This window comes from Parus major, chromosome 4 (genome assembly GCF_001522545.3).
Source record: "Parus major isolate Abel chromosome 4, Parus_major1.1, whole genome shotgun sequence".
NCBI classification, from domain to species: Eukaryota; Metazoa; Chordata; class Aves; order Passeriformes; family Paridae; genus Parus; species Parus major.
This window is the reverse complement of record NC_031771.1, coordinates 21,639,805-21,661,209: the sequence shown is the minus strand read 5'-3', so window position 1 is coordinate 21,661,209 and position 21,405 is coordinate 21,639,805. Positions and strand designations below refer to the sequence as shown.

At 40.6% G+C, this 21,405-nt stretch overlaps 1 protein-coding gene and 1 long non-coding RNA gene across 2 annotated transcripts in view; one reads left to right on the top strand and one right to left on the bottom strand.

The window, feature by feature from the left end:
- Positions 1–4,885: 4,885 nt before the first annotated feature.
- ARHGEF38 (Rho guanine nucleotide exchange factor 38) overlaps positions 4,886–21,405 on the bottom strand; it is a 38,062-nt gene continuing 21,542 nt past the window's right edge. Inside the window, exons 5-14 of the mRNA XM_015625081.3 lie at positions 21,282–21,299; positions 16,984–17,183; positions 16,352–16,485; positions 14,502–14,606; positions 13,220–13,342; positions 10,396–10,716; positions 8,480–8,620; positions 7,113–7,311; positions 6,672–6,931; positions 4,886–5,963 (exon numbers count right to left, since the gene is read on the bottom strand). Coding sequence (XP_015480567.1) covers positions 5,778–5,963; positions 6,672–6,931; positions 7,113–7,311; positions 8,480–8,620; positions 10,396–10,716; positions 13,220–13,342; positions 14,502–14,606; positions 16,352–16,485; positions 16,984–17,183; positions 21,282–21,299 — 1,687 coding nt within the window. The 3' untranslated portion in view covers positions 4,886–5,777. The remainder of the gene's footprint in view (positions 5,964–6,671; positions 6,932–7,112; positions 7,312–8,479; positions 8,621–10,395; positions 10,717–13,219; positions 13,343–14,501; positions 14,607–16,351; positions 16,486–16,983; positions 17,184–21,281; positions 21,300–21,405) is intronic.
- The window catches only part of LOC107203264, a 33,046-nt gene continuing 26,612 nt past the window's right edge, over positions 14,972–21,405 (top strand). The window contains exon 1 of the long non-coding RNA XR_001521096.3: positions 14,972–16,343. This is a non-coding gene — a long non-coding RNA (uncharacterized LOC107203264). The remainder of the gene's footprint in view (positions 16,344–21,405) is intronic.

Sequence of the window (21,405 nt, the reverse complement as noted above, 5' to 3'; positions counted from 1 at the left end):
GACCAGAATGTGGCAATTTCCCCCCATTCCTTCTGTGATGAGAGGAGCATCTCTAACATGAAACATCTTGGACTTTATTGGGTTGGCATGGCCAGGATTATTTTCTCTTATCATACTCTGATTTGATGGGTAGTAAGTCACATTAATCTTTCCAAAGCTGAGTCTTGCCCATGATGGTAATTGGTGAGTGATTTCTCACTCCACTTACCTTGACCTTTGACTCTTCCATCTTTTATTTTCTGTGCCCCCCACCCAGCTGAGGAGGGGAGTGCATGACAGAGCAGCTGGGGTGGGCACCTGACATCTGTTCATGGTCAACCCACCACACAGACTGGCATAGGTAGGTGAAAGCTGCTGTTTTTCTTTGTCATCCTGCATTTTAAGTGTGTGTAAAGCTTGATACATGGCAGCCATTTCCCATACCTCATTTCCTTTCTCCACAATTAAGATTTAGGCTAAAGTTTCTTAAACAGCCAAAGGAATTGTTTCATTTACTCAGGATTGCCTCAGCTGCCTGGAGAATTTGCATATTTTTTCAGCTATTATTTCCTGTGGAGGGAAAAAAAAGACAGGTTTTATCTTTGTAGTGCCTGCAGCTTCCAGGGCTGTGTAAAAATAACAACATGAGGAGGAGGAATCCAGAACTTTTACTGCTTTTTGATCAGCCCATCCTTCTTCCTTTCCACACTACCTTTTCCTTTTAATGGTAGCACAGTAGGAAAAGACAGTGACGCAGTTTCCATTAGCAAACAGAAGGCATAATTTCTTCCTAAGTGTTTTTCAGAAGACTGTTGCCTATACTAAGAAATAGTGTGAAGACAGACTCTCTAAATGGCCAAGTGCTCCTATGTGAAGTGTTCATTCCAATAGTAAAACCTGCTCCCAGAGGAGTGTTCAAGGTGCTAGCTGCCTCTGTCTTACCTCTGAGCATCCATAAAGCTTTGCTTGTGAGAGTGCAGGAGCTTACATCTCAACTGCACCGATTACTTTAGGTACCACCCATGGGGTGAACACGGGCAGAAAAATAGTGATCCTTGTTTTTAAACTGTGGTAGCTGATGCCATTTAGAATGCTCCTGAGACCTGATTCAAGTGTGCCCTGATGTTTCTTTGCATCTATAACTCTGGCATGGATTCACTGTAGGGTCCCTCCATTCAGAATGAAATAAGTGATGCTGTGTGCTTTTTGTGCGCGCCACACTTTTCCTTCTGATAAGGCCAAGTCTGGCTGCACTTGTTGATAGCACTGCATTAACAAAATCTGCAATACAGGTACAGTTTGCATCAGCAAAAGACTTTCTTCCACTGTAACTTTCCCAGCTTCCTAAATGAAATACAAAGTCTTCTTCCATTGGTATAAAAATGTCAGTTAGGATTGTGACTCTTTGAAGTATTATATCAGAAAGGATTTATAGCACAGACCAGGACTTTTAAATTAAGTGTTTAGCTGGAGTATGTTAGATAGGCATTGCTGAAAAATAGAGAAGATTGAAGGGAACAGTTGCTTTCTGCTTTGATGTTATAGTTAGGATGGAATTAACAACTGTATTTTCAGGAAAGAAGTCTGTTCTACAGGCTTGTCTGACTGAAGTCGTGTGTCAGGTTGAAGAATGTAGTGTAGGGCAGGAAGAAGGAATGCCCATCTGAATTTTGAGAAGCATGCCTCTTATTTAGTAAAATAACTGGAGAAGAGTCCTGTGATTTTTCTGTCCCCAGACCAAATTGCTCTGTGATTTACTATAAAAATAGCTACCTGACTTAAATGTTTTAGAAATTGGTGTAGTAGTATTTTACTTCCACTTAATGGCAGTTGATGTTTTTTTCATAGATGCCAAACTTCTGATACCCTCAGTAATGTGAAATGATAGGTCACTCTGGTTCCATGAGTGTTCCTTCTGGCTGGGCTATGGGATGCTGGTGATATCTGCATCTAAAAAGAAAGGTCTAACAAAAGGCTCTGTGATTTACAGACTTTTATCCAGCTCATAGTGGTCACAATCTCAGGAGCAGCTGGAAAAGAACAGAGCTGTGCTGAAATCTGGAACCTTGACATATTTTTAAACTTATTATTTTTGATAGTGCTTGAAAACTTCTAATGTAGTGATCAATAAGCTGGGATGCATCCTAGAAATGCAACATTTTATCTGAGGCAACTATTTCCTCTGCCAACTTTGCAGGCAGATCTTGGATAGCATATAAAGACCTTTTCTTCTGGAAAACATCATGTTTGAAAAATAAATAAGAACAAACATCTTTACAAAAATAGATTTTTATTATTACAATAATTTAAAAGAAGATTTTTTAAAATTTTTTTTTACTATTTCTCATCAAACAATATTGTAATAGGAATTATCAGTAAGAGATCTGTGGGAAGGAGGATTATCATGGCTGTGTTTCCTAGTACAGGTGGTAGGTCCACTTCATCTATCTTCATTTTTAAAAGCTATCTTAAAATGACAGGAAAAGTATACTTTAGTGTTTGAGGGAGGTAATTACTCAGTGAAGCTTTCAAAGATGAAAAGCGAGGAGGAATAATTCTTCAATCTGTGTTTGCACTGGAAAGCTGAACCCTGCTCAAAGATCACAAGCACCATCCAGCCAAAGGGAAGATGGGGAAGCACAGAGGTGCCAGAGGTCAGAGCCTAGGAGGACTCTGCTGTGTACTGGCTTGGACATTTTCTGAGTTCCAGGTTATCAGTGGCAACACATAAAAATATTCCCTGAATGGAGAAGCACTTCAGATTGAGTGGACCCAATCTTGGAAGTACTTGTACGTATTTATTGTCACAACAGCTCAAGTATGACACACATTTGAATAAATGCAAGATCAATCCAGCAAACTGCAGCCTGTCCCTGCTTCAATCAAAATAAATTAGTTTTGTCATTAATGAGAGTAAGAAAGCTGTTGGAATACTGTAACCTTCCCTACATTAAAAAAAAATCCAGTGGCAAAACCATTGCATATTCTTACAAATTTCTTGAGCCCTAACACAATTCAGTTTCTAGTATTTAAAGCACCGTCTTTACAAAAATGTGACTAAGCAAGTCTAATATGAATTGTTGTAAATCTCCTTAATTTGGAAGGCTTTAGATTCAAGGATCATCTCTTAATTTTCTGCAATTGCTGTTTGCATTCATCTGTTTGAAACAAAAATAAAAGTTTGCAATATATTCCTAATATCAAATGAAAAAGGCTAACAATTTGAATTTCTGAAATGGAGTAAGCCAACCCACTGGGGTACCTAATTACATACTTCTACTGGATCCCAAGTTGTGAGGCTGTAATAGTCATATAATTATCCCACAATATAAAAATTATTATGGGTCCTAATCCTACACTAGGATTTCATTTGGCCTACTAGGAGTTCCCAGGTCCCCCAGAAATTCAATGAAATTTAGGTGGGCAGCTCCAGTATATTCATCCTTCATTCCTTGTTACATCAGGATCAGGATACCTAGCGAATATTTTGGAGAGCAGCTTTTGAGTATGCTTTGAGACACCTTCACAGAGTCTGATTTTTCATGGGGAATGTATCTAACACTCAAAATCAGAGCTCTCCCTGTGACTCAAGCTGAGTTCTCAGTGCTAAGACTTAAGAAATCCTTTTTTTTCCCTGCCTCTTTCCCTTGATTAATTTCACTGTCTGAAATACAAAACTTCATCATTGTGCTTACATGACTGCATTAAGCCTATTAAGTACAATTCAGTCATTTCTAAAATTGTTTCAACTATTGCAAAGTATAGATAATCTCCAAATAAAATATTCTAAATTATGAAACAGCTGAAAACCTTCTTGTGTGTATCTTCCTCATAATCTCAAAATATAAAAGCCAAAGCAGTAAAAGGGTAAGGGAGAGTCTTTCAGTCTGTTCTCCCAAGCTGATACTCCCCTCTGCACTTTATTTTCTTAATTTAACTAAATGTGAAGCTTTCTGTAAAAGCTGCTAAATCCATTCATAAAATTATTGAGAACCCTTTTTGCTTGCTATGGGGACAGCAAGATTTAAGTGCCTGAGGTGATGTACAAAAAGACAAAATAATGCTCACTGGATAGCAGGAGTTCACAGAGATTCCCACACCATATTCTGGGTAGCTATCTCTGAGAACTCTAAAAGTTTCTCTATCATATGATTTAATCCAGCACAAATTTTGGGTTTAATCTCTGTGATCCCTTACATTCAGTCTCTGAGTAAGACATACAACTTTTTCTACCCTTTTATGAAAAGAATCTGAAAATTGAGGACATTAAAGAAAATGAAAACAGGTTCATTAACATAGCAGAAACTATTGTGTGTAGCAACTGCCCAAACTTTTCTCATCCTTTCTTTGCTGACAGGTTATTTTCTATTACATGTCACTAAGCATTTTGAATAATTTCATCTTCAAACCCCATTCTTCAAACTATGGGAAGTAGACAAAAGCTTTAGAACAATTTCTGTATACCCTCGATCACCAACACTGCCTGCCTGCAGCCCTTGATTTTAACAGTATTGTCATTTTAGTCATCAGTACAAGCAATTATGCAATACAGAAAATACCTGACCGGAGTTTACTGTCAATTACACTGTTTGCAGCAGGCATAATCGCCTTTTTGTTTCCTTTTCTGCAGTGCTTTACTGTTCACTAGAGGACCTCAGCATTGCTGTAGTGAAGTACCTTGTGAGGAGCACTCAGCTATCAATAAGAGTCACAAGGAGGTGTTTTCTGTTCACTGTCACCATTCAGTCTATCTTAAGTGTCAGGCACCAGCCTGACCTAGGAATCACTGCAGTCAATGAACCTAAAGAAACTTACTCACTAGATACTATGAATGATCCCTGCATCTGACTTAAGGAATCAGAGAGGCACTAAATATTCATTGAAAGGCACCACTTGACTTTTCTTCTTTTTTTTTTTTTTTTTTTTTCTTTTTTCTAAACCAGTAAATTTCCCAAGGCTAACAACACAGGTTTCATTTCACTGCACTAAAGCAGTTAGTGTGGAGACATATGTGGATTTCAAACCTGGGGCACTTCCATATTGCTACAAACTGTTTCTACCATATGAAGCAGTTGTGTAATTCATTTGAAAATTATAACTTCTTTATGTCACAGTACCTGTTTCTAGTGTCTCCTCTTTTCCTTCCTGCATTTCCATATTTATCTAAACATACCTTCTTCCCTGGGACCAGTCACTGGTACCACCACACGTGGTATGTTTTAAGTTGAAATGTTTCCTTAAAAATTAAGCCCTTTTTCTTTTCCCAATCCAATAATCTCCAATGAGAAAAAGGGTTCTTCACAAAAGAGGCTGTGGATAAAAACAGACAATCAAAAAAGCTCAAGTTTTAAGAGGTGTCTGTGTTCACTGAGATAACAGTTCAGGAACAACCCAGCCTACAGTATCCCTGATGACTGAATTTGTCCTTTTTCAAGGCTAATTCCCTTCATCTTGAATATTATTTGCTAAATATCATGGAAGAAAAATGTAATTTCATCTGTGATTTGTACTTGTAGGCTGAGTCTTGATGTGTGACGCTTTGACAAAAGAGAAAATTATGGGGTAATAGAAAAGCAGGCTCTTCACCATGTTAATCAGAATCAGTCTTCCTGTTAAATGTTTCCTCCCTCAGGTCTTGACAAGGTGATGGCTTTTGGGGAATGGAGGTTCTCAGTATCATCTGTGTGCTGGATACCGTGGCTTCTGTCAATCGCTTGTGAGCTTGCTTTGCTTGCAGCAAACCTAACAGATGATTATTCTGTCTGCTTCAGAGTCTGGTTCAACAGGCCCTTCCCCTCCTAAGCATATGTCATCTTCCCTAGATAATTAGATGGTACATATCCCTTCTGACCTTTTGCTTCAGCTAGCCACCATTCCTTATTGCCACTCAGGTCGGAAAAGCGAAGTATCCTCACCCTCTGGTACTCCTGAAGGCTGAGTTCTTCATCACTTCTAGCCTGAAATGCATAAACAGCATAGAAGACCTGAAAAAGGAAAGCCACATAAACAAAAATCAGAACTGAAAAGTGTAGCCACATGTTACTGTGCAGCAGTGAATCAGTAGGAGTTCTGTATACAGAAAACATGTTGTAACATGTACCAACCAGCCTTCAACGACATGGCCTGCAATTTATAGACAGGGCCAAAATATAAAGTAAAATGGAAGCATCTGGGGAGTTCCACATGACGTACAAACCAAGCTCCAAGACCTCATCACCTTACACTGATAAGGTTTTCAGCTCACACCAAGTGTCCATGGATTGGATGAAGAATTTTTCAGCAAGGTTTCCTCATGGAGAATCACCTTTCCTAAAGCTGCTGTACTCAAATGTGGCACATGGGTCATTTCTGTGCCTTGCTGATCAGCTTTTTTGTCAACAGTAAGTTGAAAAATCCCCCAAAACTGAGCTATTTTATAAGTTCCTGCTCCATATGAGAACCTTGAGGCATATGTGGGATGGGATAATGCAAGTGTGTCTTCTGTGACACAGGACTAAAATTCACAGTTAACTGATTGTCTTTCCTACCTCACAGCTATTTAAGAGCAGAGAATAATGAATTCCTATGTCACACTGACAGATTGGTCTCACTCTTTTCTGATGTGAAAGGAAACCATTTAAATTAGTAACGGTATAATTGTAGATTTTAAATAGGAACAAGAAGAAGACAGGCACAGTGTGTATCATACTTACATGCTGATCATCCACACCCTGAAGAGCACCAGTCCCTGTGCCATTAATTGTGGGATTTTCACAGAAGTAAAAAGGTGAGCTGCTGTCACTCATCTTGTATCCTGGACTTCTTGTGCTGCTGTCAGTAGGGGGCCGTGAAGAGACAAAGAGGCTGATGTCATCAAAGTCATCATCACCAAAGCCATTTTCTGCAACATCCTTCTGCGCTTTGGCTGGATTGTAAGGCCTCAGGAAGGAGGAATACACATACCCTGTGAGGACTAGAAGCCAGAATAAAGAGACAGAAAATAAATAAACAGCAGAACACTGCTAAAATAATTTCAAAACCAGCCGTTTTATGCAGCTGCCAGTATGACAGAGGCAAACAGATGGGGCCAGAATGAAAAGAAATCAATATCCCAAAGGGAAGCTGTTATTGGGATATTTGTGCAGAGAACTTACTTCCTGTGTCAACAAGCCATCTGCTTGTGCTTCCAAAGGGGTCCTTTTGCTCAACAACAGCCACCAGCTCTCCTTCATGCAAGTCAATATCTAATTCCTGTGCGGCGTTGCACTTGCGCTTAGCCTGGTACAGCAACTCGGTGCTGTATGTGGACAGCAGCTTGGACCTGTGGTCCTCTGTTTGGCGTGGGGACTCCAGCTGAAAACAAATAAATAAAATTCATCCTCAGTACTGCTGGGACCATTTCCAGATAAAAATCTGTGTATGCTGCATGTGGCAACTGACCCAGCGTTTTTACACACAGACCAAGGAGTTACTTACACGGGCACCAAATCTCCTCTGCGTATGCAGGAAGAACCTGTCCCACTGCTATATTAACAGGTGAGCAATAAAGGGCAGATTTTAAAGAAACATAGGAATTTCACTAATTAAAGACCTCTTAGTCTGTCCTCGGCTCTCAGAGAGGTGGTGTTCTGTATGTGAACTGTCTCCTGCTTAATTGCTTTTCCGTAGCCATGACCTTTGTGTTCCTATGTAATACCACAAAAAAAGCATAATCCAAAAATGGGCTGAGGTGTGCTAAGACCACATAACAAGTTGCATGACAAGGCATTAGGAAAAAAAAAAAAAAATCAGTAGTACCCAAACTATCTATTTTTTGTGTTAAATTACCTCTCTAAATGAGGGCAAGATGCCATAAACTGCTGGAAGCGTATTCATTTCAGGGTTTGGTTAGAGGGCAGGGACGGGGGTGCTGCACATCAATGGGATCTTAACATACCACAGAAGCAAGAGCTTCACTGTGCCTTCACCGATGCTGAAAGGAATTCCACAACTGCCCCAGCCTCTCCTGTAAACCTGCACCCAAGTCCTTGTTTTACTGTAAACTCCTACTCCTAAAATCTCCAGAAACATCTGATAAGATTGGGAACACATATTTCCTGGTGGGTTTTCTGAATCTTCTGCTGTGGGTGTGTATGTTTGTGCACATATGTGTAAACACCAGTACACACAAACACAGCTGAGCACAAGAAAAAAAAATCTTCTGAATTAGAAGACTAAGATGCACTATAAGAGTATTTAACAAAAGAAGTTACCCAAGTTTACATATACCTTAGCCTTACCATGTGCTTAAAGGCCTAAGGGCAATCAGAGGTAATTTCAAGTGGATTTTCAAGATATTAACATGCAAAAAAGTGAAAAATCTTCTGAAGTTACTGTTCAATGAAAACTTCACTCCAATAATCTGATTCAGAATCACAGTGATGAGACAAAGCCCAAACATTTAGGCAGCATAAAAATGGATTTGTTTCAAAAGTGATCAAAAGAGGATGCTACATACACAGTTTGGATGTATGGTACTCACCAGAGAAGGAACAGGTTTCTTTCTTTCCAAGCTCAATTTTCTCTCAATAAAGGTTGCACTGCTGTTTTCTTTTACAAAATTCAGCTTGTGAACCTCCTCTATCAATTGATTCTGCACTTCACAGATGCTTGAGGAGGACAGCTGCAAACACAAATGTGGGTTAGATCTCATGTACAAAATGGTAGGGAGATTGGAGAGAGCAGATTTAATTTAATTGGCTGAATGCTAGGAGTCAGGAAATCTGACAAGTTATGCCTGTTTTCTGCAGAGCCCATAAGCAGTACACTCTCTACATATGAGATGTAAAGAGAAGAAAGGTCTTTGCTTAAAGAAAGTTTCTAGTAGATGCTATTACACTTAAAAGACATAGCAATTGAAGTTAAATCATTAAAAATATTTTAAATGGTGATGAAAATGAAGAGCCTTGCATTTATGCTACTGAGCCACCTGCTTTCAGATGCAAATGGGTATCTCAGCAGCTATCAGAGTGGCCAATGTGCTACAAGGCTTGGAGTAGTTTACCCCACAGCTGTGTGTTTGTGTAACTGAGAGCTGCCAACAGGTTAAAAATTGTTGGGTAACTGAGTCTCTGTCTGTGACACTGGATAAGTGCTTTTCATCTATGCCTAATACCAAATGCATTTGCTGATGTATACAGGAAAAAAAAAGAAAAATAAGGTAATTTTTGTAGCCAGAGCCTCACAGAAAACAATGCCCAATACAACAGCTTTCAAGACACGAGAACATCAAATTACAGGGATGAAATTTCTTCATACAGAAAAAGCCCTCATTTTCCCATTAAATAGTACAGCTCTATGTTTTGATCCTGACCTTGTGTGCTTAATTTTTCAGCTGCTCTTTACTATGATGTGCTCTGTTCCAGCCTTGATGGAAAGGAATACTTGAGAATTGCCTTACTAGAGTGTGTTTCCCAAGCAGCCTTGCTCCAGTTCAGGTGAGTGGATTTGTATGTGTGGAAGGCATTGCTGCAGCCGTGTTTCCCAGGGGGTTCAAGTCCTCCAAGCAAGGCTATTCCTTACGGCTGAGAGATATCTGCAGGAGTCTCTGCATCATATTTGGGTTTTAAAGCAACTTGATCTTCATAAAAATTATTTCATGAGGTCTCCTAACTTGTTTCTCTTTTGTAGTCATCTGTGAATCTGCAGGTCTAGCAGCAAAGGAGGTGTTTATGTACTTTCTTATAATTTCCTGTGTTTTCTGGGCTAGTCGGGGTACATGCTAAGAAATGCTAGCAGCTGTCTTCTTTTTGCCTTCCTGTAATATTCTTGCCACTACCATCACTGCAGCAGCGGGAACAGCTCCATTAGGATCATTCTCGATGAAAAGCCCAGGTCTGACAAAAGTTCAGAACTTAAGTTTCTCAAAACTCACTCTGGAGTGACCTTACTGTGGCCTTCAGTACATAAAGGGTGCCTACAGGAAAGCTGGAGAGGGACATTTCACAAGCACAGGTAGTGACAGGACAAGGGGGAATGGCTTTAAACTGAAAGAGGGCAGATTTACATTACTTTACTGTGACCCTGGTGAGGCTCTGAAATGGCTTCTGCAAGGAAGCTGTGAGTTCCTTATCCCTGGAAGCTTTAAAGGTTGGGTTGGATGGGGCTTTAAGCAATCTGGTCTAGTGGAAGATGTCCCTGTTAATGGCAGGGGAACTGGAACTAGATGGCCTTTAAGGTCCCTTTCAACCAAACTGTTTTAGTTCTGTGAACTTAATCTTTACTGAGCTTGCAAAGGGAAAAAAAACCCCAAATCTGACTGTGCTCAGCAGTTCAAGCAAAATCACAAAATCAGTAAATCAGTGTAGCTTTGTGGATATGTGTCCTACATAACTTTAGCCAAAGATACAGAAAGAAAAAAAAGACAAATTAAGCTACACCTGTTTCTAATGTACTTACCGGAACAGGCACCATGACAGCAGAGTTTGATTGAAGAGCTGCAAACATAATATTCCTGAGGAGGGTGATGAAGCAATGTAGACAGTTCAACACAATCTTGTTGGCTGTTCTGTTGAATACCTGAAGTTCTTCCACTAGCTGTGCATTTAGAGCCTCATAGTCTTTCTTTGCCAGGTCCAGCTCTTCTCCACCTGACCTCTGAAGGTAGCTGTTGTAGTCCAACAACTTGTCATAGCGCTTCTGGATGAGCTTCTGAGGGCCTGGAAACAGGGCTTGCAGTGCTGAGAGAGGAGTCAAGACAAGCTTGTCCAGCTGAGCCATCTGGAAAATATAAACCAGACCTACTCATTGCCTTATTCATACAGTCCTTCAGATGCCATAAGGGGTTGAGCCTGATGGCAGCCCATCAAGCAATCTGTTAATCACTCTTCAAAGCATTGCTGCCAGAGGCAGTTTCAAGCAGGGTCCAGCATGGCTTAGATTCTTAGAAGTTTTTCAGCTTACAGTGTCTGCTAATGGCAGAGGTCCCTTGGAGCATGCAGCCTCAGGTACTGCCCCTGGGGAGCTGACACTGGGGGAAAACAGCAAGGATTGGTCAAGTGCTCAAATAAAACTGGGATTTCCTTAGCTGGAAGGCCCACACCAATATACAGTCTAAAGCTAATGAGGTCTTATTAAGTGGCAGCCTTGAATTCTCTCAAAACTGCTTTTCTTTTTTCTTTTTTCTTTTTTCTTTTTTTTTTTTCTCTCCTGCAAACAGCTGTAACTCAATTCCTGTTTAAGCAAACACAAACAATCACTTGATTTGATTAAATTAGGTTATGCTTGTTGGTTTTATATCTAGTAATCAACAAAATTAGACACCTGGTAAAAAAACAGTCCTCCTCAGACTTTTCCATTAGTCTCTAATTGTCTCAAGGGATTAATATTGCATGAAATAAAATTAATTTTTTGTAAGTCATTTGTTCAAATACAGCACAGGCTTGTAGTGAGTGAAATTCATCATCATATTAAAAGCTCTTGGACATTCTGTGTGAATTAAGTTGTTGGGTTGGATGTGAGAATAAAAAAGCAGCTGCCTCTGCATTCTCAAAAACATACCAGAGTTGAGGACAGATCCATTTTAGCCCCAGACTTGCTCTCAAAGGCCAAGATGATATACACTGGCTAAATAGCTCCTATTTTATTTCCACCTGAAAAACTGGGCTGTGTTTAGTGAACCAACTTTTGATGCATTAAAGAAAACAATTCTTCCAAACTGCTGGACCTGACCTCTGAAAAAGAGGCTACTGGGAATTTCTGCCCTGAAAATTTTCCAAAAAATCTAATGAGAGAGGAAGTTATACATTAATGACAAATGCACAAAGGTAAAAAATACCAAACAATTAACCTGAGCCCATTGCTGAGATTTCCCTTGATAATAAACTTTCAGGAAAACATTTGAGGAACACTGTGGGTTGTTCAGTGAGAACATCTACTCATTGTGTAATGTCAAGCCAAGGGTGTTTTAAAAAACCCATGTGCAGAGAAAAGGGAATCCTTGTCATCTTGTGCATCCAAGTCACAGAAATAAACAGATATTAAGTATAAATTAGCAATTGTTAATAAAAATGTCCACAGTTAGAATAAATAAAATTAAGTTGTTAGGGTTTTGTTTAGTTTTTTTTAATTACACAGACCTTTAGCGTAGCTAGATCATGAAACAATAGATGTTAAAATTTCTTTTCTGAAAAGAAGTTTTTTGTTTCATCTATTGTGGAATTACTTCTACTTTTCTTTTATGTTTCTGAATATGGGGGCAGCTTCCATATTGGACACACTCACCACAGCAATGATAGAGAGGTGTTATTTCACACTTTAAGCAATCATTCACTGTAAAGACATCAAAAATATCATTCTGATTACTGAGATTAATTTTTGAGATACTTTTCCCGTGTGGGAATTTCAAAGGAAAGGAAATACATCACCCTACTTCCCTTTCATTATCCTGGAGGTTGTAGTCTGTCAAAGAGCCTTCTGTTTCTTGGCAGACTCTGTTTTCAGTGTTTTGGAAAGGACTGAATGGCTGTATTTGAGTCAGCACTAAACTAGGAAAGCATAAGAAACCTTCTACTTCTGAATTTTTCCAGCTTGAGCAGCTGTTTGAAGAAGCAGCCTGTCCCATTTTGAAGAGACATTTAAGTATCTTACGAGAGCCAGGCTTTAGTGTTCATTTTAATTCTGAAAACAGAAGACTAGTTGAAAGACTATTACTATTTTTTAAATTGCTTTATTAATTACTATGGGCTATATTTGGATTTTTCATGGTTTCTCTATATGAAGGATTTGACAGCACTCTGTTAATATCTGGACTTAATGATCTGAGAGGCCTTTTTCCAGTTAATAAATCTGAGATTTTACAGATCTGTGATGCCAGGAGCTAACAGTACACAAGCACGATATCAATCACAAAAGTCACTCAAACTGCAAGTGCTGGTAACAAAAGTAGCAAGCCAACAATCTGCTGCTCTTTTCTGAAGGTCAGGTGAAACAAATACAGGATTGTTCAGGTGATGCAAATTTAACACATACAAATTCAAAGGTTTTAGTATAAGCTCAGGAATTTAGCTTGACAAGTTTTCTTTAGTTCTTCTAAGGAAAACACAATGCATTTATATTGTATTTTATCTTAGTTCTTACAGAAATTCAACCAGAACCCCCACTTATCTTTCCCAGGAGATTCCTAAACTTTTTTTTTCTCTTTTCTATCCTAGTCTTCCTCACATACAGATGTTTCCCCAGACATACAGATAGCTGTGTAACACTGGACATTGCATTAACTTACAAAGTCTTCACACAAATTTGCAGTGTTGGTTTGGTTTTCTGAACAGTCATTGACTTTGTCATCTTTATCTTGCAGGATTTCCTGAAGCTCAGTTATATTCTGGGCAGCCAGATGTATAGAATCCTAAATGAAAAGATGGTAGGAAGATGAAACTATTACGATCCATTTTAATATGCTGCATTCATTCATGCAGCTACTGCAATAATACTGATTAAATGGGAAGTATTTTCCATCTCTGGCACCTGTGCAGCTGCTGTGCAGTTTCCAGTCATTGTGAGGTTGTTTACTGTGATAATATTTTCCTGTAAATTTTCAATGCAAACTACTTAGGAATCAAGTTGTTGATGTTCAACTGAAAGAACTATGCCCTAAACTAATGAATATCCCACTGGAAGTCAGCTATTCCTCAGTGAGAAGCCAGCTTACCATGCATCCTCAAAAGTCTCTTTTGGGGGACTAAGTAGGACTACAGTGGTGTATTTCAGTTACTCAGAATTTAAATCTCAATGATGTGTGGATCCGTTCACATAAGGAACTGTCAGCGCCATTCCAGGCACCAACCCTGGTAGGCTGAGCTCCCTGGCCTTTCCCGTTTGCAGAACCAAACAAGGTGCGTTTGTGATAAGCCCCTGCCAGCTGGTTATTGATCTTGCCTGTCTCTCAAACAACCTCCCTGTCTGGCTAGGGCACACTTACACTCTGACAGGCCTCATGCCATCTACAAAGCTGGTGAGTAGTCTGTGGGAGGGGGCAGGCTGATGAATCACAAGCCAACCCTCATCTTTGGAGAGGAGGGCTGAAGCAAAGACATCTTAGAGAACTCAAGCACTCTGTACATCTAATGCTAGCCCTCAACACAACCTAAACACGGGAAAAAGGAAGGAGTCCTTCCATCCAGAATATGTAGTTCAGGACATTTTAATTCATGTGGCTGCAGCTCAGTTCTTCAATCTTTAATGAGAAGCAGCTGGTGCTCCACTGCAGCAGATGGGGTGATGGCTTCACACAGAGATTGAAAGTCCTGACTGTGCCACCAGACAACACCTTCTTCTCTGCACTGCACCTGTGTTCTCCACAGAACCTGCTTCTGTCAGGGGGAAAATGCAAAAGAGCGGGCTTCAAAACTTCTTTGCCATGGACAGAGCTTATTTATTTAATATTCTGATGTAGACAACCCTGCTTATAAATAATTTGGTGTTGCCCAACCAGTGGCAGAAAAGTGTGTCAAACTGGTTATGGACAGAGTTTGTGACCACAGATTGCAAAAAAGGCCCATACCCACCTGGAGATGTTGCGAACATAGCGAAATGTTCTTCACACACAATTTCACAGTCTTCTCTAGACTTTGAAACAACTTTTCTTCCTTATTAAAAGTTCCATCTTTCACCTAAAATAGACATTTGCACTGTTATTTTGGCAGCCCAAAAGAGCCTGGGTAATGAAAGAAACATCCAGAGCACTGCTAGAAAAATCCCTGAACTCCTCCCTTTGAAAACAGATCAACCCCTAATTCTCCCAGGCTCCATCTGTAATTCAAGAAAAGTCAAAACCACTGGGCAACACGGCAGAGAAATTCATTTTTAATCCTTGTGGAAGCAGGGAGTTCCTTTACTTCAAGCCCACTGCTGTGTGCTGACAAAACGCTTCTTTTTTGCTGTGTTCTTTTGCCCCACCTGAGGAAAGGATGGAGGAAAAGAAAAAGGAAGGAAGGGGAAAAAAAAAAAAAAAAAAAGTATTTCGGAGGAAAAGAAAATGAAAAAAAAATGTTTCGGAGGAAAAGAGAAAAGTAAAAAAAATTATTTCGGAGTCGTGGCCGCACCCGCGGTGCCGGGGCGCTCTCCCGCAGGCCGGCTGTAGATGGAGCTCTTATCCCAGAGCCTTTCCTCTGGAAACGCCGGCAGCCGGGAATGGCCTCGGGAAACTTCTTGATGCCAGCCGGGAACACCCTGAAAACGCGCTCGTTTCTGCCCGTCTTTTCCTGCAGGGCCTTCAGAAATCTCAAGTCACGACTTAGTGGTTTTGCCGTGAGGGTCTCAGGGCGTTTCAAGACGTGAGTTGGGAACTTTCTCAGTCTAATTAAGCAGGAGAGATGGCTGAATCTCTAACAGATGCACTCTGATGCTAAAATGATCCTCAAATGTCTTAAGCTTAATTAGAAACAAAACAAAACAAAACACCATAAACCAGAAGTTTCTAAATGAAAAAAAAAAAAAAAAGGGGGAAAGAAAACTCACATATCCTCCTAATCAAATTTAGTTCTCTTTTTCTCTGACTTTATAGCCTTTCTGTTGTCTGTCATGTTCTGAATACAAAAATTTCCACTCTATAAATAAATGAACAGGAAAAAAAATTATATGTGGGTGATCAGAGAAAGAAGGGAAACACTGACAAAAAACAAACCAGGAAAAAATGGCATGTATCTTGTAAAGTCACATCTAGAAAGGCAAGTGACCTTGTATAATCAGCCATCTCATGCAGTGAGGTACACTCGATATCACTTTCAAGGTCATTGGTAATTGATTTTCTTTGAGATTTCGATTTAAGCTTTCCTGAAAATGTTTATCCTGCTAGGTTTTGAATTACAGCTTTGAAATTATGAAGGAGCATTTTACTTTTGGCCGCCCAACACCCATCAGACTCATCACAGAGTTCTTTGTCTTCAACATAGTTTTGATGGTTCCAGGTCTTTGCACAAGTAGAGGCAAACCCTGTGGACTTTCCTAGTTAGAAGTATTGCTCATCTTCCTTGGTGGATTCCAAACCTTTATGCTATAACATGACCAAGATGGACTGAACACATTCTTGGCCCCGACAATAATTGTTGCCAGGGTATCCGCAAAATGCTGACCTCAGGCTGAGTTTCACAAAATTACTGCTGACTTCCTCTCTGCTAAAGAAGTTTGAGAAACTCTTGTGTAAAAAAGGAAAAGGTGGAGAACACGTTACATTATTTTCTATTTCAATCACAAAGCTCTTTCCTGTCTTCTGTGACAGTCAGAAAATGACTTTATAAATTAGGCAGGAAAAAAAGCAGCACCACAAACTCCATTTCCATCACATTTTGAAAAATGCAAATGTGCAAAAGCAGAACTGAAGGTATCAGCGCAAATCTGCAGTTGGATGGGTAAGTACCTGAGGTTCTCCCCTCGTCAGTATTTTCAGATGGCTGGTGACCCTCTTGGATTTCTTGCTAATGGAGTGAATATTCAGTCGGGAAAACTTTTCTTTAAGGGTTTCATCATCATCATTCTTCCTATACTTCAGCACTGCAGACAGAGACTTTCATTACATTAGTAGTCTGTATTCGCAGGACTTTTCACAGGGACAGGCACACAAATATGAAACAATTTGAGAGCAGACACTTTGATGTCATTTGGAGTAATCTTGTGTGAAAATGCTCAAGAGGATGAAAACCCCATTATCAACACTAACTTTGGGAAGAATGAAGTTAGGGCTTCAACCTGACAAATCTAAAAAAAAATTGCTATTAATATATCTTAATTATTAGCAGTGTTTGCAACTGCATTACAGACACTCTAACATGAATTCTTTCCCTTTTTTCATACTGGAGTTACCAGTCAGGTAAGATAGTTGGCTGAGGACAAGGGACATTAAGGCATTGTTACCCTCTTGAAACTCAATGTATTACACAACTCGGGTGGCAGCAGCCAAAACTGATGTAGTGAAATATCTGGAGCTGAAACATGTCTGGTAATGGCCAACTCAAACCTACAAAGAAATAGCTTACTGGGCTCTTTTCTTACCTAAATCTTTCCTCCTTTTAAGTTCATTGATGTTCACATTAATGTTTTTCATAGTTAAAAGGGCCTCTTGTAGGCCCTCGTGGTCAGGGTGAGAAGCAGGAGTTGAATTCAAGAGCTCATGGAGTAACAAAGGATATTTCATCAGCCGTTGCACTGGTTTGATCAATAGGGATCCCAGGTCCATTAGATTTGGCTTTCCTCTGTAATTTAGACCAAAATAATTGTCACAACATGAGAAATTCCTTGAATTGCAATTACCACTCCAGTCAAAAAATAAGATACATCTGTGAGGGAACAGGGGTGTTGTAAATGAAACCCTCCTGTCACCCCCTCAATGAGAAATACACCCCAGGTCTCTGAATTTTCTGTTCTTCAGACTTCACAGACTATTGCTTAGACATTACCTCTGAAACTGTCCCACTCAGTCTAAAGGTGCGTGTGGCATAACTCACACATCACAGAACCCAGGAAGGGACATGTAGGTGGAAGAACAAATAACAGGAAGTTTGAGAAATGCATGTGAGAAGGGCTGTTACATCCTGCTCTGGGCCCTTGGGCTTAAAATTGCAACATCTCCACTCTGTGAGTAACTGGGATGCCTGTTCACAGTGCATCCCTTCTCACAACACCCCTGACTTGGCACAGTGACCCTGTGAGTAACTGGGATGCCTGTTCACAGTGCATCCCTTCTCACAACACCCCTGACTTGGCACAGTGACCCTGTGAGTAACTGGGATGCCTGTTCACAGTGCATCCCTTCTCACCACACCCCTGACTTGGCACAGTGACCCTTAGGCTTTATGGCCTTTCACTGGTGGCTTTTCTCTGCTGGCTGGCAGTCAGTTATTTCTAATGATGCATCAGCTTCCAAAGGGTACCAAATCTGTCCTGGGGAAATGCTGAACACACAGGATATTCACACAGGCTTGATCCAACCTGCTGGAAGACTCCTTTACATAAAGGGAAAGCAGGTGACTGGCCAGGGTGGCAGAAGGATGAGAGAAGGACAGTCCCAGCTTCCAGCATGGGCACAGGGATGCTCTGTGGCTCTAGGCTCAATCCCTGCTGGCTGGGCAGGGGCAGCAGAGCAGCATCCCAGGCATTCAAGTGGCTGAGGCCATGAAGGTCCCCCTGAGCTCTTGGGCCCCAGCCAGCTGAACTCACGCTCCAGCCCTACTCCAGACAAAAGCCTTCACTTACACTCTCCAGGCTGGAATGGGAGAGGCTGTGCAGTTTGTGGGCTGTCATAACAGCCTCGAAGGGAACAGGAAAGGAGTGAACCACATGTGGGCTTTCATTACCTTCCATGTGGCTGGTAGAAACATGAGGTCTCCCCAGGACGGGTAACACCAGGTGGCCAAGACCAGGGCCAGCAACTGCTGACGTTCCAGCAGCAGAACAGACATGTCCACAACCTCCCCTCATGACAGCACACTCCTCAGCAAACCAGGCACAGCTCCAGCAACAGCTACCTGGCACCTCCCCATTGAAACTTAACATGAGCTGCTGATAAGAGCGGGGAAGGCAATAAAGCAGAGCAAGCTTTCCATTTGCATGCCTAAAAAGGCTCTTTTGGAGCAGGAAAGGTTTTAGGACATTAACTATGCAAGAGTTAAGGGTAGACAAAGAAGAATTTCTGCATATGGAAAGACGAAATAACACAATGTAGAAGGAAAGTACAAAAAATAGGGAACAGCCACATGGTTTTGCAGGCTGACATCTATTGTTTTGTGCAACAGAAAGCATAAAAGAAAAAACCCCCTTCATTCCTACTTTTAGATGTGTAAAAAGTACAAGAGCCAATCCTTACTTGCTGACTAATTAACTAACAATTTGAATGCCTTTGAGAAGAGACATCTGCATATTTAAACCATCTCTCTCAAACAGGCATTATCTGTAAAAAAGTTCTGCATGAAAAAAAAATTAACAGTAGATGCCTTTTAAGGCTTCTTCATGTCCTGAAACCTTCTCATCATTTCAATTCCCCTCATTTCCCCTGTATCTTACATTAAATAGAGAGTTGTTTTTCCTTCTTTCAGCTTCTGGCAGCAATAATAAAAAAAAAAAAAACTTAAATTGTTATTGTTTTCTCTGAAAAGCCCTGTGAATGCAAATCTATAAAAGCTGTCTCATGAATGGAAAAATCTTCAAGTGTATTCTCTTTATATACTTGCACTTTGGACAGCTGCCCAAGTGATAAACAGCCCTCTGTTCGGTATCTGCATGACACAGTCTTGCAATATGGTGTGAGAGATAGCAGGTTTGTTATAAGATAATGACTCCCTGGGGCACTAAATGCCACAAAGTTCGACTCATCTAATTCTCCCCAGCAAGATTAGCTGAGATAGCCACTCTCCCTGGATGGGTCCCCTTTGCAATGCACCCTGTTACAACCCACCGGTCACTGGGCAGGACATGGCCTTGCCACACGGCTCAAGCAAGGGAGTAACTCTTTGTGACATCTATTGTGCAGAAAATTAAGCTGATAATTAATTTTTGATGCTGCTTCAGCCTTCCCCCTATCCTATTTTGAATTTAACAAGTATTCCAAGTCACATGTAACTGTACTAATCTCACAGCAAATTATTACCGTAGCACTGCAGTAAATGCAGCTGGCAAACTGCAGTGAGCTTCACAGCGCAGCCTCCTGACAAAACAAAGTCACTGATACAGACACATTCCCACTTGTTTTAAAAGCCCGTGGTGCTGAGCTACACAGAGGCAGGTGAGGCAGGGTTTAGTTTCATTTGCTTCTGCTACAAGGCAGCTTGGTCCAGTGGCAAACAGGACAGCCAGTTTGGTACAGCCAAGCTGAGGCTGGTGTGATACTCAGCTGCCAGTTCTGAAATGGTGTGCAGGACTCAGAATCTCGGGCTTCATAGTCTACTATGGCATGGCTTTATTTTAGTAAAAGACCTGTAGGGAAAATAATTCATTCACTGTGCCATAAGTCTCTCAAGCAAACCCAGGGAATTCACTGAGGCTGCACAGCTGTTAAGCCAAGCAGAATTTAACCTATTGAGGTGCTAGCAAAGGGCAACACTGTCTGGTATTTATGTAATTGTTTTCTTGATCATGCTTGAATGAAAAGCAGTCTGGGAGCAGCAATATCACAGACCATTTGGGGAGAGTTATGCTGTATATATATTTATGCCAGTAATCAGATTTTTGGGTGAAGTCCTGCTCAGGAGCTGTTGCCTTTGATTTGCTGCAACCTCTGATTTGCAAGTGATAGGACTTCTTGAGTGCCCTGCCAGTGAGGTAGCCAAGCTCAGGGAGGGTCCCACAGCTAAACCTGCTCATTGCACTCTGCACAGCTTTGTAAGAGTCTTTTTAAACTCAGAAAGTGAGTTGTCTCCTACACTCCACTGGAAACTCTTTGAAGGAGAAAACCAGACATTCATATCTATTAGGGTTACACAAGGCAGAATAGCCAGACTTCTTTGAGTCCCACTCTTTATGTTGGAATTACACCTTATGGGACAGGAGTACACAAGGATGTCCCTTATCAAAATAAAATGGAGAAAAACTTTTGTCACAGACAAAAGCTTGAAACCCCGAAAGTAGAGTTTCAACATGCAAGTATTTCAAAGTATATAGTTATAACTTGCAATTGGCTGACTGATTAACAAATTCTCTGACTTCACAGGTCTGTTCCTCTCCTGCTGGTATAGACCACACTTCCTCCTCCTCATCCTTTCTTCTAACATTTTGTCTGGGGCTGTAATCTTTCTCTTGAGTTCAGACAACCCCTCCTCTGACCTCTCACTGCAGGTAACTACAGGCAGTGCTACATTTCAATGAACCCAATCTGCTGGATGTCCAGAAACTGCAGCTGTGGTAAATTCTCCTTTATAGCTTTTCAAAGATGTCACATTTGGCACTGAAGTCCCTTAAACACAACTCATCAGTGGGTGGGGGAGTTTTCTGGCTAAGTTGCAATGAGCTTGCTCTTTTCTGATGTTCTTCCAGCCACTCTCTGGGGAAGATTCTAAGGTGGGCTTCTCATGTAGGGCTACTGAAGGGGTTGTGAGCTTATAAAAACGGAAATAGCTTTACCTGAAAGCCTGCCCAATTGTAGCAGGAAATTTGATTTCAAAGACTGATACTATGATGTTGACAAATACTCTTGCAAACCTCAGAGCATTCTGCATATGACCTAGAAAATCCTCCAGGTTATCCTGACACAAAAGGCTTGTGTTCTTAAAATTTCTACCTGTACAGTTTTAAACATACTAAAGATAAATTAAAAATATTTTAAAGATCATTTTACATGTAAAAAAAGGCATTGTACTTACTCTTCTTCATATATCTTTCTGCAAAAGAGAAGAAAACAAAACATGCATTAGATTCCTCTTGAAAGGATTTAAACAGATCAGAAGATTCTCAGAAACACTCCAATGACACAGAGTAGCCGTAACT